At 39.9% G+C, this 23,488-nt stretch overlaps 2 protein-coding genes and 2 pseudogenes across 3 annotated transcripts; 3 read left to right on the plus strand and 1 right to left on the minus strand.

Moving 5' to 3' along the window:
* The first annotated feature begins 249 nt into the window (after positions 1 to 249).
* On the plus strand, positions 250 to 3,727 carry LOC148930938 (uncharacterized). Its single transcript, XM_089069455.1, has 13 exons — positions 250 to 564; positions 890 to 951; positions 1,045 to 1,132; positions 1,204 to 1,265; positions 1,336 to 1,432; positions 1,525 to 1,968; positions 2,047 to 2,502; positions 2,585 to 2,698; positions 2,758 to 2,859; positions 2,935 to 3,021; positions 3,093 to 3,225; positions 3,306 to 3,354; positions 3,439 to 3,727. Exons 1-13 carry the CDS (start codon positions 466 to 468, stop codon positions 3,548 to 3,550), a joined length of 1,905 nt encoding a protein of 634 aa, XP_088925581.1. The 5' UTR covers positions 250 to 465; the 3' UTR covers positions 3,551 to 3,727.
* A 286-nt stretch (positions 3,728 to 4,013) lies between these two features.
* LOC148930939 (leucine-rich repeat extensin-like protein 7 pseudogene) lies at positions 4,014 to 5,788 on the minus strand (annotated as a pseudogene).
* Positions 5,789 to 9,852: 4,064 nt separating this feature from the next.
* Positions 9,853 to 14,360, plus strand: LOC125211006 (uncharacterized). 2 transcript variants are annotated; one of them, XM_089068847.1, is made up of 3 exons: positions 9,853 to 9,966; positions 10,081 to 10,130; positions 10,455 to 14,360. In XM_089068847.1, the coding sequence occupies exon 3, from the start codon at positions 10,501 to 10,503 to the stop codon at positions 14,206 to 14,208; it is 3,708 nt and encodes a 1,235-aa protein (XP_088924973.1). In that variant the 5' UTR covers positions 9,853 to 9,966; positions 10,081 to 10,130; positions 10,455 to 10,500; the 3' UTR covers positions 14,209 to 14,360. The 2 variants fall into 2 exon arrangements, with proteins under 2 accessions (XP_088924973.1, XP_088924974.1); XM_089068848.1 differs by having other exon boundaries at positions 10,463 to 14,360.
* Positions 14,361 to 15,345: 985 nt separating this feature from the next.
* On the plus strand, positions 15,346 to 16,824 carry LOC125210186 (uncharacterized; annotated as a pseudogene).
* The last annotated feature ends 6,664 nt before the right edge of the window (positions 16,825 to 23,488 follow it).

Here is a 23,488-nt window from a genome sequence, read left to right on the forward strand (position 1 = left end):
TTTACCCCTTTTTCTTCTTTGAATTGGGCGGAATGACTAATGAAGGATGAATTTTTTTTATCCTTAATGCAAATACGAAATTTGCAAAAGAAAAAAAGAAATTTTTAAAAATAAATAAAAATAGTAATTCATCCCAAGGCAGTTTTTGGATCTTTAATTGTATTACAAAATCTTGAATAATACTAATTGTTATTACAACTATTAATATTAGTGAGTGCTTTAAAACAATAGGCAAAGGAACAGACCAACCGTCAAAACCGCCAAGATTCCCTCTTTGCCTCTCTGCCTCTGCTAACATGAAATCATCATTCTCATTTCATTTTCTCCTTCCCTCCTTCCACACTCCAAACTACCTTTCCTAATCCAATCACCCATTAATTTAGGGAGGGTTTCATTTGGTTTTCTTGATTATCTTCTTTTGTAGTTTTTGTTTATAGAGGGTGAGTAGGAAAACAAATTTGCAAAATGCCTCGTCGTGTGAAGGAAGAGGAGAAAGTTGAGATGATCATTCGCGGCCTTCTGAAGCAACCGGACAATAGGAGATGCATCAACTGCAATGCGTTGGTATCATTCTCCATCTTTTTTTCATTTTTATTGGAATTTCTAGCTCATGCTCATTTCAATTATATTGGCAATGGTCTTTTTGTTTGATCATCATGTGAGATATACTCATTATTTGAAAAGTGAAACTAATACAAATGGATTATGTGAAGAAAATCTCTGATTTATCTACAAACAATAATATTCTAATCATTTAGCTAATCTCATTCCTATGTTTGTTTTTCCTTCTCTGTCTTGTGTTACTACTATGAGATATAAAATGTTGAGGATTATGCATATATATTGTAGCCGAGACGAATGAACCTAATAAGCATGATTGAATGATCAGGGGCCGCAGTATGCCTGCACGACTTTCTGGACATTCGTCTGCACAAATTGCAGCGGAGTACAGTAAGTTTCGTCGAGTACTTGTTCAATAAGAATACAGAAACATCACTACTCATTAGCTGTAGTAAATTCTGACTCGTCTTTCTGAAATCACAGCCGGGAATTCAATCATCGCGTAAAATCAGTGTCACTGGCAAAATTCAGTGATGAAGAAATCATGTCTCTTCAAGCTGGAGGAAATGAGGTCATATTCTGCTTTTGCTTGATCAGACTATGATCATAACATAAACAATTTTCTCTGCATAATTTTTTCAGAGGGCAAAGCAAATTTACTTCAAAAGTTGGGATCCTTACCACAAGTCTTATCCTAACAGCAGGTATATATACATAGTTATTGAATTTGCAGTTTATTGTCATCCCACACGAGGCCTATTTCTGCGTTTCCAGTAATCTTGAGAGGCTTCGAGAGTTTGTGAAAAGCGTTTACATTGATAGAAAGTATGCCGGTGAGAATAGCTCCAACAAGCTACAAATGGCCCAATCAGTAAGCCTAATGCTCAAACACAGTTGGATCTAATTGATCACAGAATATAAATTTTGAGGCGCGAAGAGTCATGCATTGTTTCAACGCTGCAGGAACCAAGAAACGCCTTATCTGAGTGGCCGTCTGAGAGGTCTCGTTGGGGTAGAAGGGATGACTATGTGGGGAGGTCTCCGGGTAGCAGTAGCTGTGGCAGAGACGAGTTTCGTGACCACAGTTTATTCGAGAGATCTCTTTCATCTGGAGGGTTGAATTTGAAGGATTTCTTGGAGGAAAGAAGTCCAACAAACAGCCAAGTGATGCCAAGGTCTATCAGCCACAGGAGCCGTTCCACTCATTTCGAGATAATTGATGACAGGTTTCGAGAGGATGGAGGCGTGAAACGCTACGAGAGGAACTCTGGCTCCGGAGGCAGGTCACCTTGCTCTATAAGGAGCGCGTCAAGTGTCTCCCCTGTCAACTCGTTTTTGGGAGGCAAATCACCCGATCTACGAGTAGCTGCACTCGATGATCATAAGGCCTCTCCTAGTGGTCACGAGGTTAGTTAAATTTATAGATTACTGTGTCTTTAAACATTGAGCTTCAAAAGTGTTATGGTGTTTGTGTGATCATGGCAGAAGGTAGCTGATGCTGCTGCCTCTAAAGAGAAGAAAAACGAGGCAGCAAATTCAACCAGCTTGATCGATTTTCTTGATGCAAAACCACCCGAGGCTAACGAACAAGTGGCTTCAGAAGCTAGCAATGAAAGCAGAAGCATTGTTCCTATGAATTCAATTGAGGCTTTGCTGTTTGAACTGTCGGATCCCATGCCTTCGTCTCCAGTTAGTGCCTCCCAAACGTCTCTTGCAGTTGCAACTGTGAACAGTGCGGATAATGCTACTGATGTTGAGACAGAAGAAGCACCCGGGGTACCTGACTGCCCTGAACCTCTTGCTCTCACTGTCATGAAAAGTGACCAACCATTGCATAGAGACGCCACCAATCATGTGATGCAACATGTCCACACACATCATATAATGCCTCCCAACACTACTATACAAAGCGCTTCATCAGTTGAATCTTCGTTGAATGAGGTAACAAAATAACTTTTTTCAAGACAATTATCTCACTTGATCATGATTATCTTCTGTAAAGAAAGATGTAATTCCTCTGCAGCAAGGGTACAGATCACTTTCACCGGATGATCTGAGGCGAACGAAGAGCGTTTCAAACGTGCAATCATTAGGAGCTGCCAATACTTCACCTTGTGCTAGGAAGGAAATCCCAGAGGTATTAATCTACTTGTATAATCCTTTCCATAAGCTTATGTATATATCTATATTGTGCAGAATCTTTTCAGTTCGGGTTTCGTCTCGTTCAATCCAGCATATACTGGATGGCAGATGCATCTGCCTCATGGAGGAATGCAATTCCATCATCATCCTGCAATGGTATGCCTCAAATAAATCTCAAAATCTTGATGTTTTACGCGTACACATCAATCTAAACGTGTCTTGTTTCAGCAGCATGTGGCCACGTATCAGAATCCCCCGAGACCAAGGAATCCCTTTGACATTGATGATGATGACAGAACCCAAATTCAAGCAGCAACAGTAAGCACAAACAAACAGTCTTTTAATTTGTGAATGTGTTACCTTACCTAACTCGTATATGCTTGGTCTAGTTCATGCCTATGTCACCGTTGCACGGAGCTCATCCAAACATGTTGAATCCAGCAGCTTCACAGCCTCAGCCTTCACCTTATTATCTATCTCCTCATTCATACATGGCCCCATATGGCATGAACATGCCTCAAGGTATAAATTCTAAAAGAAAGAATCATTTTTTTTAAAAAAAAGTTGAAATATTCATGATCTGATGCCAAACCTGCATATAGTTCCTGAAGCTTACATGGCGCAGCTTCCAAACAACATGCTTCTTGCAAGGTAACATTGCAACTCTTTCTCCAAAATAGTTAGTTTTAGTAATATTTACATGGGAAATATCTCCTAATCAAGATCTCTTTGCAGGCCAGAAGGGAATGGCAACTTTGGCACAGGCGAAGACGCCTTTGCTTCCCTGAATCCGATCACACGCTCCTTGCCTAGTCTTCCGCTGCCACGAGGAAATCCTTTCGGATGATGGGTTGAATGGTCGTGTATTGAGATACAAAAGTGCGTTGCCAGTGCAATGATGCTGTTTCACTAGAGATTAGAAATGGAGGCAATGTGACATTATATGATGATGCTGTTGTTGTTGTTGTTGTTGTTGTTGTTGTTGTATACTCAACCCTCTCCTATATTTATTTGAGACACACAATCAATTATAATCTTATCTTAATTACAAGCAGACTAATTAAGTCAATGGATGTTTAACATTAAGTCAGAATGATCCCAATATATGTGAGCTTGGTGCATTAGAATCAGCAATATCTGAGCATGAAATGAAGAATTTGGAAGCATTCTAAATATTGCAATAAAACATTCTTCTTTTAGATGTGTATTTCAACGTGCGCAATTGTAATTGTTTATAACCTGATCATAAAGTTCTCAGCAGGATGTTTCTTTTATGCTTCAGTTGATAGAAGATAATGACTGGAAATTGCATTAGTTGAACATAAAACTAGTACTAATTCAGAGGTAGAGAAGCTCATAACTTTACATTAACTCAAGCAATGTCAATGATACTGAATAATTATTCCCTAACAAGTGCAAAAACCAAACAAAGCCTTCTTTCATCATCTTCTCTAAATTCCTTGATCAGCTGCACATTGATATCTTGAGTTTCAATCATATCTCACATCATTCATTCTTCACTTGATGTCACCTCAAAATTTTAATCTCATCGTGTCGGGGTTAAATAGAAACAACAGCTGTTCTAGCAGTGGTGGTGGAGTAGCTTCTGAACAAGGAGGTGAATGCGTGGAATCCGAAAAAGGAGGTGATCAATGATTTGTTGGTGGATTTGATGGTTGTTGGCACGGACACATTGGTGTTGTAGCGCTTGGAGCAGGAGGCTGAGCTTCTGGTGGTGGTGATGATGGTTTTGGTGGTGGTGTTGATGGTGGTTGTGGTGGTGGTGCTGATGGTGGTTGTGGTGGTGGTGCTGATGGTTGTGGTGATGGCGCGGGCTGTGGCTTGTTAGGTGGAGGTAGAGATGGCTGGGCAGGGGGTGGTTGTGGGGGTGCACATGGCACTACCTTAGGTGGTGGTTCTGTTTTGGAATGATTGCATTTGAAGCCTTCACAGTTAACCGGTCGAGCCAAGAACCTTTGGCACTCCAACGCGGATCTCTGGTTCGGCCTCTCCTTCAAACAGTTCATCTTGTCAGCAAACTTAGGCAGCTTTGGGCACGAAGCAGACCCTTCCGAGAAGAAGTTGTTGTCGTACACAAAGTTATCCATGTTCGGAAGCTCACATATCTGGTCAGCTATCCTTCCAGACATCATGTTGTGTGCCACGTTAAGCTGCTCCAACATGTTCATTTCCCCGATAGCATGAGGCAACTCGCCAACGATCTGGTTATTGCTCAAGTCCAGCACGGTCAAGTTCTTCAGCTTCAATATTTCACTTGGGAAGCACGACGAAAGACCAGTGTTTATGAGGATCAGCTCGTTCAACGTCTCTCCCATCTCGCCTAATCCTGCTGGAACGCACCCTCGGAAGTTGTTGTTAGCTAAAACGATGACAGAGACGTGAGATTTGCCTATGTTGTCAGGCAAAGCAGAGGAGAATCTGTTGTTGTTGACAAATATGGCATCAAGGTCTAACTCAAAGAGTTTTCTTGGGAGTTTGCCTTCGAATTCATTGAAACGGATGTCTAGGTACCTCAGGCTCGGTAGCTGGAGCATGACTTTAGGGAACGTCCCTGCAAAGCGGTTGTTGCTGAGGTCCAGCTCGTGGAGGCGCTTCATGTTGACAAAAGTCCGTGGAATGGTCCCACAGAATCTGTTCGAGTTTAAGTGGATCAAGGAGAGGTCGTAGAGGAGGCCTAGCTCGTTGGGGAGGCTCCCGGCTATGTCACCGTGGTTGAGGTCAATGCCTGCGACTGTGAGCTCGTGTGGGAACTCGGGCGTGGGCCAGCAGATGATACCGGTGTAGTTGCAAACGTCTTGTCCGATCCAGTTGGCAGTGATGTTGTGTGGATCAGAGAGCATGGATTCTTTCCAAGCTTGGAGTGCAATGTAGCCGTTCCTTAGCCTAGGGTTGTCGATATTGAGCCCGGGATCGACTGCTAGAGGCTCGCCTTTGTAGGACAGGAGGCGTCGCATCTGGTGGTCCGGATCATCGTCTGTGGATCGGGAGACGTTGAGAAGGAGGAAGATGGTGCAGAGGAACAAGTGAGAAGGCTTCATTGTGTGGGGATTGATTGTTTTGTTATGAGTTTTGGAATGAGGATTCTATATAGTTTTTGAGTGAGTTTAGTGCTTAGAATAAGTGAGATGGAGCATGAAATTTGATAAATCTGTTGGTTTAGATGAGATTTTTATGCATTTTGTTAATTTGTTAGTGTGTATGTTGAGTGTAATTTCCACCACAGATATATTTAGCACTTCATGTATTTAGCATGTATACTATGCTTTAACATTTAGTACTACAAAAATGTGTATGGTAAGGAATGTGAACTTGTGAATGTTTGCGAATTTGGTAGCTGTTTGAAATAATTTGTGTATATTCATTAGTTTATAGATTATACTAGTATATTTTCTTGTTGCATTAGTAGTAGTACCATTGCCATATATATATGCTTATAATTGGTAAAGAAATGCAATGCAAGAGTACAAATTTACATAATTGGGAGTGTAAAATTTCTCCCAAGTGTGCTATATCAAAAGTCTTCTCGAAGGATGTTGTATTATGAAGTTGATCTCTGTTAGTCATATGAAAAGATAAAACTCGCAATCAATCAAGTGGCTGTTCAGTTCACGAAACAAAATTGTCTTGAGATGCAGTGTAAGTAGATCTTGGCTAGGATTAAATTAGTCTTATGCATGGTTGTAGAGTAGGGTGGAGAGGAGAATAATGAGGAGAGGGAGATGGACAAATTAGTAGGAGGGGGTGAGGTGAGATGGTTAAGCATGAGATTAGGTGAAAAGGAGTCCATTCAAATGGGCCGAAACATGCTCAATTATACAATTGTTAACTAAAATTTAGTTCAAAATGTGAATGGAAAAGATAAAAGTTATCTTGGGAACCGAACGGGCACTAAGTAGAGTAGCAAAATATTTTACATTTTCTTCTTGTACTCTAGCAGATGTGGAAAAAACTTTAATGTGGTCATAATGAGATATATATGATGATAAGATATGACCTTAAAAAAATGTGGAACGAACATGTAGGACTCCAAATGCTAACATCTTTTTTGAGAGAATCTAATTAGTGTAAAGAAAATAATTTGTGCTTATGAGTCTATGGAGAAGTAACTGACTTGACAAATGTAGCTCAAAAAGGATAATATATCATACTTCCTCCATCCCTTAAAAATATACTCCCTCCGTCCCGGAGTATTAGACTCACTTCTTTTGGGCACATTATTTAAGGAATTGATATTTAAATAATTAAAGTGAAGAGAGTAAAATATGAGAGAGGGAAAAAGTAGGGGAGAGAAGAGAGAAAAAAGTAGGTGGAGAATAAAATAAGATAGATGTTTTTTGCTAAAAAAGGAAATGAGTCTAATATGTTGGGACATCCCAAAAAGAAAAGTTAAGTCTAATACATTGGGACGGAGGGAGTACTATATTTGTCATTTTGGGATGTTCTTTAAAAATAAACCAATTCTATTTAAGGAAATTTTTTTCTCTCTAATGAGGTGCGTCTCATTCTCCACTAACAATATGGAGTATTATTTTTTCCTTATATTTCTCTGTTATTTTACCAATTGTGCATTAAAACTCATGACGTTTCAAATGTTGTCTATTTTTTAGGAACGAATGGAGAATTCATCATCATCAAAATTCAAAGTGATAGAGTACATTAAAACCTGGAGTTTCGATATAAACTTAATCAAAACATCTTTAGAGACAATATAACTTTGATCGACTTTATAAAGTAACAATAATAGTCATTCTCGTATGTGGATCACCGCTAAGCAAGATAAAGTACTATAAGGCTGTGAAAATCCTACACATATTAATAAATCGAAGTAGTGGCGTATATTCAATGTTATTTGCACCATATATTAAAAATATAAGAGAGAACATTTTTTTTGGTCCACGAACTTTGCCAAAGTATCATTTTAAGTCCGTGAACTTTAAAAATATCATTTCAGGTCCATCAACTATGAGTTAATATCATTTGAAGTACTTTTTTTACTATTTCCAAGTTTTTTCGGCCAAAAATATCCTTGATAATTTAAAGGGTATATATTTTTAATAAACTTATCCTATACTCATATTTTTTTTATAAATATCTTTACTATATATTTTTGATGAATTTTCTAAATATAATTTGACCTTCAATATTATCACTTAATTTTGTGACATGCAAGAAAAGATCCTTATTCAATTTTTTATTATTGAAGAAAAGTTCTTTATTCTATTTTAAAATTCTTTAATATAAAAATATTGAAGAAAAACAATTTTACTTGCATGTCACATAATTAAATGATAATATTGAAGGTCAAATTATATTTAAAAAATTCATCAAAAATATTTTGTAAAGATATTTATAAAAAATATGAGTATATGATAAGTTTATTAAAAATATATACCCTTTAAATTATCGAGGGTATTTTCATCCTATAAAACTTGGAAGTAGTAAAAAAGTACTTCAAATGATATTAACTCATAGTTGATGGACCTGAAATAATATTTTCAAAGTTCACGGACTTAAAATGATACTTTGGCAAAGTTCGTTGACTAAAATTGATGTTCCCTCAAAATATAAATAAGCACAGAGATTTTGCACTTGGTTTAATAAAAAAAAGAAGTACTTATCTCAGTGTGATTATTTAGTATTATTACATCACACTTCATTGTCATTAGTCATCCAAGATAGGAAGTGATTTTAAATCAACACTGAACTTCGGTTGAAAATGATTACTTACTTTTGCAAGGTACCCCTCTGTCCGCCGTTAGGATCCACAATTGAGTTCGGCACATATTTTAATAATTGTAAAGAAAAGTTGGTGAGAAAAGGCAGTGAAATCCGTGGTCTATTATTATTATATTAGTTTTATAATAGAATGTAAGTAGAATGAGTTAATGGAAAATAAGGTCTACCTGTATAATAAAAGTGAATTGAAAATTCTAATGGCGGACAGACTAAAATGGTAAATCGAGAACTCTAATGGCAAACAGAGGGAGTATCGTAAAAAAAGATCTTCTATAAGACGTAACCATTAATATATCGGCCAGTCTACAATAAAGAAGAAATATTTATTAAGAGTTTAAAATATAATACGGAGCTCCTTTGTTATTTACCCAAGAATATTTAATTTACTTTATAAAATATAGTAATTCATTTTTAAGGGGAGTGATAATTGCTAACTCATCATTTAATTGCTAACTACAACTAATTTAAGGCCATAGGATTTTAGAAAACGTGTGGTCTACAATTTGTCACGGGTAATTTTCATTTTTATTAATAAAATAAAAAAAGATAAAAAAAAAACTCCAAATTAGGGTTTTTGATGAAAATGTCAATATAGTGTTTCGAAAATATCAATACAATGCTATGAGAATCAACACAATGCTTTAAAAATGTTAACTCATTGCATATATTGACATTCTACGTGTATTATATTGACATATTTTATATAGTATGTTGACATTTCTGCTTGTACGAAAAATTTAAAATTTTTTGAATTTTTTTTCAAATTTTGACGTAGGATATCGTTGGAATCCTTATGAAATTATCTTTAATTTGATATATGTTATATGAATTTAAAGTTTTGGGATTTCTTTTAAAAGTTAGTTATAACTAAATATGTAGTTAATTGATATTAATACTCCTATTGATATTTTTTGGAAATAATCATATGGCCTTATTGACGTTTTTCGTTGATCGTATTGACGTTTAGAGATTCATGATCTAAGCCCTTAATTTGAATATCTAATGACTATTATTTAGTTGTAGTTAGCAATTAAGTTATGAGTTAGCAATATAACACTCCCCTCATTTTTAAATAATAATTTTTCTATTTTAATCTATTCTATAAAATTAATCTATTTTTTATTTGACAAGTATTTTTTCTTATGAGATGAGCTTTATTTTTCACTAATAACATTATAATCAAATTTTCTTTCTATTTCTCTTCTATTTTATTACTTTGAATTAAAATTCATAACATCCCTATAGTTCATATTTTTAGGAAGTTGAGAAATTGAAAAGTTCAAATAAGATTACCCGAACCCGAGTAGAATTAGTGTGGATCCACGACAGACGGCCCTAGATTCGGTTAATTCGCCCCAAAATCAAAGGGCTAAAACCGTAAATTCAAAGTGCCCAAATTTCCCTTTTCAATTCCACTCCGACACTTATATTTCTCTGCATCTATCTATGTCTCCATGCTCGCCTGAACCTCCAATCCAAAAGCTCCGCCGCGGCCACCACCACTCGGTACATAAATCGCAATATTTCAATTTTTTTTTAAAATTTAATTTTATTCATCTGCGATTCGATTCGATTTTGATTGATCTCTGGAAAATAATACTCTTTGTTGCGTTAATGCAGCTTCTGCGGTGACCGATTCGCTTTTATTTATTCGGGGTGATTTGTTTCAGGTATTGCTGCATGTTTGTGTGGTTGCATGTGTTTTGTATGTCCAGTTTTCATTGCCAATGTGTATGCAATTTCTCTAGTTTTTTCCCCCTTTTTTCAGCTTTTTTCCTGTTTTCCCTAAAGTTATGTATTAAGGTTGGTGGTGTGTGGGGTGGGGGCCCCAACAATTTTGGATTTTTAGGTGATATAAGTAATTTTAAGTTAAAATTACATTATTTTGTAAGTACTTAAATTTGAGAATTGAATTTGTGTGTGTGTGTGAGTCTTGGGGGTGCCAGCCTTGATTTTACTATGTCATTGACTCATTGTTAACCTTGTCTCTCTAGATTTTCAGGCTGGAAGTTGACTTCTTGTAATTGTTGACATCAGAAAATGGTTTCATGTTCAAATGGTAGCTTGTCTGACGAGGTCTCGAATAAGCGGCCTTTGGAGAATGGTTGTGTGCCTAAATATAAGCCCAGGAAAGTATCTTCTATCCGCGATTTCCCCCCTCGGTGTGGCCCCAATGCAGTGCCAGTGAATTTGCAACCAGAAGAATCTGTTTGTTGTAACGCGGCTGGGAGTAGAGATGATCAAAGTGTTGTGAATTTGGAACTGACCAACACTATGTTGGAGTGTCAATCACGTGAAGAAGTCAGTTCACCAACTTCCTCGACTCCCCGGCACTGTGCAGGTGTAAATGGTAGCATAGCCGTATCAATGGCTGAGACATTTGATACATTAATCGAGAAGGCAAAGGAGAATATAGCTGCCTCCATGAAACTGGTTGAGGAAATGGGATCTGTTGGAGCTAAGATACCCGATGATGATGAGTCGCACAGACAGCAAGCAGTATATAATCCTGTTGAAATAGAGGGAGATGAACAATTGGGTACATATGTGGGAAATGTGGAAACAACAGTAATAAATGGTCTCGTGGACGAAGCTCATGAAGTTATGCTAGAATCAGATCTTGTTGGAGTCAACATTGTGAAAGACATAGATACTCTTGATCAGTCTGGAGGTCGGTCACTGTTGGAAGAGTTAAAGGAGGATATTGGTGAAACTTCCTTTCAGAATTCCGGTATTGAGGTGGCTAAGTCCCTGGGTGATCCTCTGGAATTTTCTGCCATTTGTGGCAGTATTCAGCCAGGGCCTTCCATTAGGCCAAGAGATAAATACCGTCCCAGAAGAGTATCTGCTGTTCGTGATTTCCCTCCACATTGTGGCATAAATGTTTCTTTATTGATTGAGAAAGAAAAGGGGATGGCTGGCCTAGGAAAGGATAGTCTGAACAGAACCGAGGAAGCTGAATTGACGCCGAAACCAATTATGTCGACGGATGCCTCAGAGAGGGAGATAACAAGCGAGATGCCCATGGCCTCTAAAAAATGTCCTGATGGTCTTTACAATGTTAGTGTTGAAATTGAAGAAAGTGAAACATTGAATGATAGTGCTGGAAGAGGATTGCTAGGAGAAATGACCGTAGCCACTGTAGAAGGGGACAGGATGGAATTTGAAGAATACAACAGAGATTTACTGCATAGCATCACTGAGGCAAATGGAGCATCTCCAGGATCAGATACCATGGCTAAGGCATCGGTGAATACCAGAATCGAGGATGTTGGAGGGTCAGTTGGCAAAGAAGTTGCCACTTTTTCACCAGATACAAATGATAAAGATATGCCTCCTCATGGTGATATTACCTCCAGGAATGAATTAAATAGAGAAGTTGTACATGGCCTGATGGCGGCACCATATTGCCCCTGGAGGAAATCGAAAGCTTCTTTAAACGGGCCAAATGGTGGAACGGATGGTCTAAAAAGGAGAATGCAGAACGTGTCTCTACAGAAGAAGCCCGAAGCTGATACTTTGAACACTAATGTCGAAGCAAATTCATCAGGCTCTCCGTCTCAAAAGAATAAGAGTCCTGTTTCAGATGATAGGGATAAAACGCATAGTAAACCAACCATCATAGACGAGGGAGATCATCATGCCGGAAGTAAGGGCATACGTGAAGCCACTCCTATATCCATGTTCAAGGCAGATGTTGACAGCAGTGATAATGATTCGGCAGAACCAATTAAAAAAAATGTTGTTGATTCTTCTCCAGGAGACAGTGATCAAGGGAGGAATTTGCATAATGCTTTTGTCTCAAAGGATGTTGTGGATAGGGAGGTTGTGCATGGTTTGATGGCTGCACCTAATTGTCCATGGAAGAAAGAGAGAACAATAGTTAACTCAAATGGAAAGACAAGTGGAGCAAAAAAGATGAAGCAGAATTTGTCTTGGCGGCAGAAGTTCAAGGCTGTTGCCATAAAAAGTAAACCTGAAATGAAATCTCCAGGTTTGTCTTCTAAGAAGAAAAAGAAAGTTCATGTGTCCAATGATGTAAATGAGGGACCTGATGCTTTGGTGCTTGGAGATGATGGAGATCATGATGGAGATTTTGCTACAAATTCTCCTGTCAGCCGCAACCTAGAAGAATGTGAAATAAGCTTCCCTCGATTTGGTCCCAGGAGTTCTGGTCATGGTGATGACCGCTACAAAGTGAGAGAAACTCTTCGGTTGTTCAATGCTACCTGTAGAAAGCTCTTGCAACTAGAGGAAGAAGAAGTGGGAAACCTGGTTGAAGGAGAGGAAGGAAGATCAAAGCAGTTGGGCAGAAAACTCAGAAGGATTGATCTAATAGCTTCACAGGTGCTCAAGACGAAGGGAATATATGTAAATACAACTAAAAGAATTGGAGCAGTTCCAGGAGTTGAAGTGGGCGACGAATTTCAATACAGAGTGGAGCTTGCTGTTGTTGGCATTCACTTCCCATTCCAGTCTGGCATAGATAGTATGAAGGTAGATGAACTTGTACTTGCTACCAGTATTGTTACGTCTGGGGCATACCAAGACGATGCCGAGAATGCTGATGTTTTAAGATATTGTGGGCAAGGAGGAAATGTCCTCGGGAAGTCTAAACAACCTGAAGATCAAAAGCTTGAAAGGGGGAATTTGGCTCTAAAGAATTGTATAGATAAAAAGACACCAGTGCGTGTTGTTCGTGGATGGAAGGAGATGGTGCGTATTGACCCTCTGGATTCCAAGCCTAAAATGGTCACTAGTTATGTTTATGATGGCCTATATACTGTGACTGATTGCTGTACAGAAAAAGGGCCACATGGTAAGCAAGTTTTTATGTTTGAGTTGAGGAGGAACCCAGGCCAGCCTGATCTTGCTTGGAAAGAATTGAAGAAGTCAAGTAAGTCCAAAGTCCGCCCAGGATTGTGTGTCACTGATATTTCTTGTGGAAAAGAACGCATTCCTATTTGGGCGGTGAACACTATAGACGATGGAAAACCACCTCCATTCAACTACATTTCAAAGATGATGTACCCTGATTGGTACAGTCCAAACCCCCCAAAAGGTTGCAATTGTGTCGGGCAATGTTCTGTCAGAAAAAAATGTGCATGTGCACAGAGAAATGATGGAGCAATCCCATACAACCGCAATGGAGCTTTAGTTGAAACTAAGACTCTTGTGTACGAGTGTGGTCCCCATTGCAAATGCCCCCCTTCCTGCTACAATAGGGCCACACAACGTGGCATCAAGTTTCAGCTTGAGATCTTCAAGACACAGGCTAGAGGCTGGGGTGTGAGGGCCCTGTCTTCTATACCTTCAGGAAGCTTCATATGCGAGTACGTAGGAGAACTTCTTGATGATGTAGAAGCTGAGGAGAAAATTGGCAATGATGAGTATCTCTTCGACATTGGCCAGAATCTAATCGATTCCCCTGCCAATTCTGATGACGAAGAAATGACTGCTGAGCTTAAAGGAGGGGGTTGCACGATTGATGCGTTGACGTATGGGAATGTTGGGAGGTTCATTAATCACAGCTGTGCGCCCAACCTTTGGGCGCAAAATGTGATTTATGACAACGATGACAAGAGAATGCCCCACGTGATGCTTTTCGCAATGGAGAACATTCCTCCTCTCCAGGAGCTCACCTATTCTTACAACTACTCCTTTGGTCAGATCCGCGACTCTGATGGAAACGTTAAGGTTAAGAGTTGTTACTGCGGCGCTGCAGGATGCAGCGGCAGGTTGTACTGAGGTGTTTGTGATTATGCTTTTCATATATATATCTTTCTTCCATTTTTATGTTGCTGACATGTGCATATACAAAGCCTAGAGAGTGGCTCCCAAGTTTTCCTAATGAATGAACTGTAACATTTATAAATGCAGATAGAATTTCTCTGTGAGCATCATATTGTTTTATCTTTTATGCACTTTGTTTGAATTTGATGCATGGTCACAGTTTCAAATAATTGCTTTACATACGTACATAAGGGGATGTCAAATGCAAACTTTAAATATTGTACAATCTCCAAATTATGATCTGGACAGTTAGAAAATGTTAAAATGTCAACAGATGACAAAATACAACAAAAACTGTTAACAAAATGTCAACGGTTGATGCTGTGTTGACATTTTTTGTTATTGTTATTTTGTTATCTGCTGACATTTTCCTGACGATCCAGATTATAGTTTGGAGTTTGTACAATATATAGAGTTTATATTTTATCACTACCCCGTAAATATGTACTTGCATTGTGTGTGTACTGAAACAATAGTAAATGTAATACTCCCTCCGTCCAGCAATAGTAGTCCCATTTCTCCAAGGTATGGGTTTTAAGAAAGTTTTGGAGTGTGTAATAAATGGTGTGATAGTGGAATTTGGGACCCACCTCAATTGTGTAAAATATTTTCTTCCATGCTGGAAGTTTCATTGGTATGAGATGAAGGTGTCAAATTTGGCTTATTCTACCAAAATTAAAGAAGCTGCCAAAATTTTTTTGTTGAGTTATCGCTGAGTTTCAATAACATTAATAAGAATAACCATTTTTATGTCTTGAGTTCCATGGACAGATAGAAAAAAATGAATTTAAAAATTACACAAACATTAACAGAATGCTTTCAAATGCTATTTCATCACATTCACTTCAATTCTGTTCAAAATACAATTCCAAAAGTGCTAAAAATACGAGGGAACTGAAATGTTCAAATTTCCCTCTACAAAAAGTTTGAGGGAAATTTGAACTCCAAAAAGTACAACTCCAAACATCAGCTATAAATACACCATCTACACTCATTTAAGACACTCTTACCAACCCCAAAATCTGAGAAACTCCAAAAAAACTCCCTTAGTTTATGTAAATTTAAATCCCTCAGAGAAAATTCATCATAGGGATGGATAATGGGCAGAGGCAAACCAAACACTTGAACAACAACATCAAGAACAATGTGGTGCAGTTTCTACTCAAGCACAACCATGATGGAGTGCTTGCAAGAGGGGCTGTAATGGAGGCAGCAGAGACATTTGAGGTCAATAGGAAGACCGTGTACAGGCTATGGAAGGCAGCCAAGGAGCAGATGCAAAGGGGAGAACCCGCAAGCATGGAAGGAAAGATTAAAGGATACCATCATGCTGACATATTACAACTTGATGAAGAAAAGGTTAGAAACTTATCTACTCTTGAGAGAGCTTCATTGAGAAAAATGGCTGTCAAATTGAATGTTAGCAAGAGCACAGTAGGTCAGTGGGTGAAGGAAGGTAAATTAAGGCCACATACAAATGCAATCAAACCTGCCCTCACCAATATGAATAAGCTAGCAAGAGTTAGATGGAGTCTTAGTCAACTTCAGCCACAAATTACTCAAGGTAGAGTTCAATATCAGAGCATGCATAATGTAGTGCATATAGATGAAAAATGGTTCTATATGACCAAGGCATCAGACAGGTACTACCTCTTGCCGGATGAGGATGAGCCATATAGGTCATGCAAGTCCAAGAGATTCATCACCAAAGTTTTTTTTTTCTACAAATAAACTCCTAAGAAAGGAGGAAATTACAATGATGTCAAGAGAGCTCGAACTCGGCACCTCATACATTGATGTCTAATCTCTTTGCCGCTAGGACAAAGACTCCGGACAGATTAATCACCAAAGTTATGTTTATGTATGCTGTCAGTAGACCACATTTTGGTATGGATGGGCAAGCAACTTATGATGGTAAGGTGAGAATATTTCCCTTCACTGAAGTACTGCCAGCACAGAGGAAGTCAAAGAACAGGCCCAGAGGGACCATGGAAACCAAGCCAATACATTCAGTCACAAAGGTAGTGATGAGAGACTGCCTTATCAACAAGGTATGCAACTTTTTCCATTCTATCAGATCTTAAAAACTCAACAAAGATCATCATTTAGCTATGTTATTGTTATTCATGCCAGATTATACCTGCAATTAAGGCCAAGTGGCCAATTTGGGCAAGCAAAGACATCTACATTTAGCAAGATAATGCAACCCCACACATAACAGCTATGGATCCAGAATTTCAGGCTGTTTCCAACTCATATGGATTTAAAATCCAACTGATTTGTCAACCACCTAATTCCCCTGACACTAACATCTCAGACTTGGGATTTCTTAGAGCAATTCAGTCACTGCAGTATGAGAAACCATGCAGCACTGTGGATGAACTTGTGGGGAATGTGTGTAGCTCTTCACCACAAACTCTCAATACAGTTTTCCTAAGCTTGCAGGCTTGCCTCACTGAAATCCTACAGTGCAGAGGTGGAAATGGCTACAAAGTTCCCCACATCAACAAGGATAGGCTACAAAGAACTGTTGGACTGCCCAAAGTGCTGGAAGTGGAGGAGATATTGTGAGAGAGGTGCTGCATTACTTACAAATGCCAGAGAACAATGATGGGTCAATGTATGATATTGGCCCTCTGTCAAATGCATTTGGCTTCTAAGTAAGCCAAAGTGATGGTTATGAAATAGGGTGGACTGATCTTTTTGGTGTGTTGGTCAGGCCATAGTGTTTATGGAATAGGATAGTCTGATTTTTTTGGTGTGTTGGTCAGCCCCTATTATTTTTTGGGTTAGGGTGTGACGTTTTTGTTTTTTTGGTGTATGATAAGGATAATTTCACGCATCGGTTATATGGTGAAAAACACTATATTTTGCTGGGTCTAACACAGTTTTTAAGCCAGGTGTGTGACAGAATCGCTAGATCCAGGAGATGCTGGAGGAAACGGACTAGCGAAGGAATGAAGGAGAAGTGAACAGAATTTAAGGGAAAGAAGGCTAGAAGAAGGGAGTCAATAGCTGAGGGCAACAAAGTCTATCTATACCTCGCTGGGCCCCACTTCAACGCCTATAAATAGAGGAGCATGCAACACACAACATATACAATCTTTTCGCTCTTAGCTCACACACAACACAGACACACTTGGGAAATGGGAGTTCTGGGGTAGTTTAGTTTTTAAGGGGTCCAATCTTCAGAGAAATTCCGTCGTAACACCGTCCGCGTGAGGGCGAAGATACAATCAATTTACTTTCGGTTCTTTTGCACTCTATTTCGTTCGAACTTCACTTTTGGAAGTCGATTTGGTTGTTGATGTTACTGATTATCTATACATTTCTTAGTTTTTGTTATATTTGTGTTATCTCGTGTTGATCTACGTTGATCATGTTGTTTGAAGTTTTTATTTCGGCAAGTTGCATGTTGATCTCTGTTTTTGTCACTTTGGTGCTTGATCTGGAGAATTTGGCTGTAGATCTGCGGTGTTGTTGTTGATTGGAGGTTGTTTGTTGAATCTGAAGTTATGGAATGTTTTTTGCTGGAGTTTGTGTCGGATGCTTGGATCCGGAGTGGATTTAGCATCCGAGGTTGGATCTGAACAGGGGAAGTCGAGTTGTGCATGGATTCTGAGTTTTCTGTTTACTTTCTGTTTTGCTTCGTCTAGCAGCCGTAGATCTGTTTAGTTCTTAATTGTTCTTCGTTTAATCGTTAAAATCTAGTCTACTCTGTTTTCCGATTACGTTTCATACCTGTTTCTTCTGAGTTTTTTTTTTCTGAAATTTGATTTGAAGAAGATGATGTCACTGTTAGTTAGTACTTTAGTTAGTTGTTTTCTCAGCTTTTCGTCCGTACTTGTTTTTTCAGTCATGGTTCCCACCGTCAGTTTATTTCCCAGATCTAGGTAATTTAGATTAGTTTCTTAGATCTAGCGATTGTCTCGGTTCTAGTTTGCGTGCATGTTTTCTGTTTCGCCTAGATCTAGTTGTTAGCGTAGCAGATTTCAATACCAAGTTTAGTTTATTTTCCTCAACCCAAAAAAATGCGTGGCAGCAGCCAACCCCAAAAATAATTTCCAAATCCTTGAGCATGTTCATTACGCATCCATCTCTGTGGGATCGATCCCTACTTCCCTGTGCTAAGTTTTAGTATAAGTGGTTGAGGGTTTTTGAAGAAGTGCTCTGTGTGTCCGACGACCGAGATTTTCCAGCGACCAGTGAGTTCCTAGACCTTGTAATCTAGTGGATTTGCTGGACCTAGGAAACTTGTTATTCTTTTCTGTGCACACAGCAACTTCTCGTGTCTTCAAATGGCGCCGTTGCCGGGGAAGGATGGCGTTTATTGTTATTGCGTTTGGGGATTTGGTGTAAATAATTTAATTTCTGTTATTTTGTTCTCCTTGACAGTTTATGAACACGGGCTTCCATTTTGGAAGTTGGGCTAGTTCATCTGGGTCAGGGAACGACCGATACAAGTGGCAAGTCAAGGAGTCTACATCCACTATCATCACCAGATCAGGTTTGAGGACAATGGACCCATTTCCGTTCGAATCAGAAAGTGAGAAGGAGTGGAATTCGTCAGGAGAAGAAGACCCGAAGTCGTCAACAGAAACAGAGCATTCCGAGACTGAGGAGGAGGAAAACCCAAATATAGCTCATTTAGTAGATCCCGATCCGGAGACAGGGTCACTCACCGCGCATCTCGACGGTGAACCCACCCATGCTATAGTCTCAAACCCGCGTCGGAGGTCTATTGATATCAAGACAAATGTGCTCGGAGTTTTGCCCACATTTTCTGGACGAAGGAACGAATGTCCTTATGAATTCTTGAACGAGTTCAGTAAACTGTGTAGCATTCAAAAGCGCCCTAACGAGGCGACTGAGGAGGACTACCGTTTACGTGCAGTTCCGTTTGCCCTCAAAGGGGAGGCTAATACTTGGCTACTGAGGCTTCCACCAGACTCGATTAACACATGGAAAGATTTCAAGCTGGAATTCTTGGATTATTTTTCCCTTCCAACAAGACGAATGCCTTGAAGAAGGAGATTCAGGAGTGCAAGCAGGAATATGATGAGTCTCTGAGTTCTTATTGGTCCCGGTTCAAGGGACTGTTGGATGCTTGCCCGAACCATAGGATGATTGAAGCGGAGACTTACTATCTGTTTTACGAAGGAGCAAACCCTGAGTCAAAAGACTTGATGAATTCCTCGAGCGGGGGAAATTTTACCAAGAATAAAGCAAGTGAAGCCAGAGAGACTTTGGGAAGGCTGATTGAGGAGAAGAAGGCCTATGATAACCCGTGAAGTATATTGAGGAGGGGGTCAACCAATGCAGTGACGGAACAAGATGACAAGAAGGTGGAAGACATGATAGATAAATTGGAGAAAGTACTGCTTAATGCAATTGAGAAATACAACCCTCATGCCCCAGCAGAAAATGAGAAACCCCCTGGTCAAGAGGAAAGGCAACTTCAGCCTTATTACAGTCAGCCTTGTGAAGGGGAATGCCAAGCTCAAGCAAATTCGATGGGGAGCTAGAATCCAGATGGAAGTTGGAACCAGGGAAGACAGAGGGATGCCCCATGGAGGACTCACCCAAATTTTAGATGGACTGACCATGATCAAGGTCAGCCACCCCCACTGCAGCTCACAAATTATGCACACCCCCCAAAGAGACAGTCCAACTGGTCAGGAAAAAATCAAGAGGGGCAATTGCAATTGGGGTACAGGAATTATGAATCAGAACAACCCAGGGAGCTCTTATGTGCCACCTCACCAGAGAAATAACCAGGGGAACTATCAGAATTCCCAACCAATCATCAAGGGAATCAAGGGTCTAGCAATCAGTACAACAACCATCAAGGAAATCAAGGGAACTATCGGCAGAACCAGGGGCAGAACCAAGGTCAAGGATCGAATTTTAATCAATTCAACTCCAGGCCACAAAGGAGTTTGGATGACATGGTCCACGACCTAGTGAATTCACAGCAGTTCATGCAGAACAACTTGCATTCCAATAACGACGTGGTGCACAAGTTGCAAGATGCCCAGACGGAACATAAAGCCGCCATGGATATGATGGCGAAGCAACTGTCCCAGATTGCAGTTTCTTTGAATGAGATGAGGGAAAATGAAGGGAAACTTCCTGCCACAGTCAAACCACCGGACCGAACGAACATTAGTCAAATCACCTTGAGGTCCGGGCGAGGCTATGAAGGACCGACCCTGGAGATTGACGAGGAGGTGCCCATACAGTCTGGCAAAAGGAAAGAAAGTCAAGTGTTTCAAGGGGATAGCCCTAGACCCGGAGAAGTCCTTGTTCAGGATGACCTCCAGAAGGGAGATTTAGGGGGATCTCTGCCTCGACCAAGTGACCCATTTTTCCTAGATCCAGAACCTGAAGTAGGTAACAAGGAAGGAAGCAGGGAAGTTGGTGAAACCCAGGCTGGGAGTTCCACAAATGCAGTAAAGCGAGTAAAACCATTTCCATACCGGGGGGAAGCAAAGAAGAAGAAGGATGATACAGAGGACCTCATGGAGATTTTTAGCAAGCTGGAAATCAACCTGCCATTCTTGCAAGCCCTAAAAATGCCTGCTTTCAGTAAGTTCATCAAGGAATTCATTGCAGGGAAGACCAAACCAGACGGGAAGATTGTGATCGGGGAAAATGTGTCTGCTGTGATACAAAAGATAAGGATGCCCTCGAAATGCACAGACCCAGGTATGTTCACATTACTCATCTCTCTAGGGGACATCAAGGTCGAGCATGCTATGTGTGATCTAGGGGCGTCTATCAATGTTTTACCGCTTTCGATCTATAAGAAATTGACAGGAGTAAGGATGGTCGCTACCAAAGTGGTCATCCAGTTAGCGGATAGAACTTGCATTTGTCCTGAAGGTGTGTTGAAAAATGTCATAGTCAAAGTGCATGATTTTCTATATCCAGCTGATTTTTATGTGATCAGGATGAATGATAATGAGTCTGCTGAGTCTAGTGGCGTACTTTTAGGGAGACCATTTTTGCGTACGGCTAAGACCATTATCGACGTCTTCGACGGAACGATTTGTTTGGATTATAATGGGGAAAAATATACATTTAGCACAGATGAGGGGATGAAAAGGCCATTAGATGTTGAGAATCTTTATGCTATTGATGTTATTAACCCCCTGGTCCAAGAATATCTTGAGACGGAATTGATACAGGAACAAATTGACAACTCGGAGTTGAGCCATTCAATTGACAGAGAAGTTGTAGGGCGGTGTGCAGCAATGAACACAACGGAGTTAACAGATGAGGAACTCACAGAGGCCATCATGGAGTTTTGCAGAAATCCCGAGTCAGCTAAATCTAAGGGATCGGCTCACGTGGCTAGTCTGGAGAATTCTCCTGGGCCTGGGAGAAAGGAATTACCAGATATTGCAGAAAAGAATCCCTTGCCCCAGGAGACGAATGAAACAAAGAAGGAACTGAAGACACTTCCACCAGGCCTCAAGTATACTTACTTGGAAGAGAATGAGGCGTTTCCAGTAATAGTTAATAGTGACCTGACCAAGGAGCAAGAGAAGGAATTGTTGGAAGTCATCAGACGAAACAAGAAAGCGATAGGGTGGACTCTCTCAGATTTAGTGAGAATCAGCCCTGATCTTTGTATGTACCGCATCCGTCTAGAAGAATGTGCGAAGGCTCATCGAGATGCACAACGGAAACTGAATCCGAACATGCGAGAGGAAGTCCTAAAGGAGGTGTTAAAATTGCTTGCTCTAGGGATCATCTACTCCATTCCGGACAGCGAGTGGGTCAGTCCTGTCCATATGGTGCCTAAAAAGTCTGGAATACAGGTGGTCACAAATGAAAAGAACGAGTTGGTGCCCACTAGACTGGTGACGGGGTGGAGGATGTGCATCGACTACAGGAAGTTGAACGAGGCCACAAAAAAGGATCTTTTTCTTCTACCTTTCATTCATCAGATGTTAGAAAGATTGGCTGACAAACAGTATTTTTGTTTCCTTGATGGATACAGTGGCTGCTTCCAGATCTACGTTAACCCAGAGGACCAAGGGGAAACCACGTTCACGTGCCCCTTTGGTACGTATGCATACCGAAGAATGCCGTTTGGATTGTGTAATGCACCAGGGACGTTCCAATGGTGTATGATGAGCATTTTTTCGGATCTGCTGGAAGTATGCTGATAAGGCTCGTTTCATGCATCGGTTTAGGGTTAAAATTATGTGCATTTGGGGTGCTAATGTGCGTTATTGAGTTCAGGTGCGAAGTAAATCTTTCGGACCCAGGAGTTTCTGTTACCGGACCTGGCAGATGCAAAAGAGATGAAATTGAAGCAAAATCAGAAGTCGCCGTTCGGACCTGGGAGAATCAAAAGTTGGCGACAGGAGCAGAATGGAGCGAGAGCAGATTATTTTAAAAGAGTCTTACTAAAGGGCAAGGGCGTAAAATCACCAGAGGGATACCCTAGGGATCAGAGCCTCACATATATAAAGAGCTCGACCTTGAAGAACAAGACATCCGTGAACAGCCACTTCTACGCTCTCCTAGCTCTAGTTCTAGTTCCCTACTTCAAATTTTCATCTTCGACTGCTGCGCACTTGGACATGGAGGATTCTGGCCACCGTGGTTCTCATCGTCGTCACTGTCATTTTGCTGTGTAACACCGCCTTGTGGAGGCGAAGAAACAATTTTATTTGCTTTCGTTTAGTACCTTGTTGGTTTTTAAGTTTCGCAACTCTAGTTTCTTGCTTTGATCTGTTGGATTCAGACTTATTTATAGCTATTATGGAAGTTTATGTTTGCTTTTGGTTGGATATCTCTGAGTTTATGTTAATCTCTTGTTTTTAGCTTTCGTTCTTTGTTTGTTGTTGGATGTTTGGAGTTGAGATCTATTGTTTTGTTGTTAGAGGTTGGGGATTTGCATATGGAGATGTTTGGATTTGTTGAATCGTGGTGTTTTGGAGTTGAAGTTTCGCATATTTGGTGCTTGATGTTTACGTTGTGCATGATTATGGCTATTTACTTTCTGTTTCTGCATCCTTTAGGTCCAGTAGCGTAGATCTGTTACTTTAGGCTTTAATTTCTCATTTTAAGTCTAGATCTAGTGTTTGCTTTGTTTTCATGGTGTTTAATACTCTGTTTTCTCTGCTATTCTCGTTTGATTCCCGAAGAAGATGAAGTTGTTGGTAGTTAGAACCAGATCTGCTTTATGCCAGTACTTTTCTGCATGTACTTTAATTTT

This window comes from Salvia hispanica, chromosome 3, assembly GCF_029641045.1.
Source record: "Salvia hispanica isolate PSC_SH4W2 chromosome 3, Shi_PSC_v1, whole genome shotgun sequence".
NCBI lineage: Eukaryota > Viridiplantae > Streptophyta > Magnoliopsida > Lamiales > Lamiaceae > Salvia > Salvia hispanica.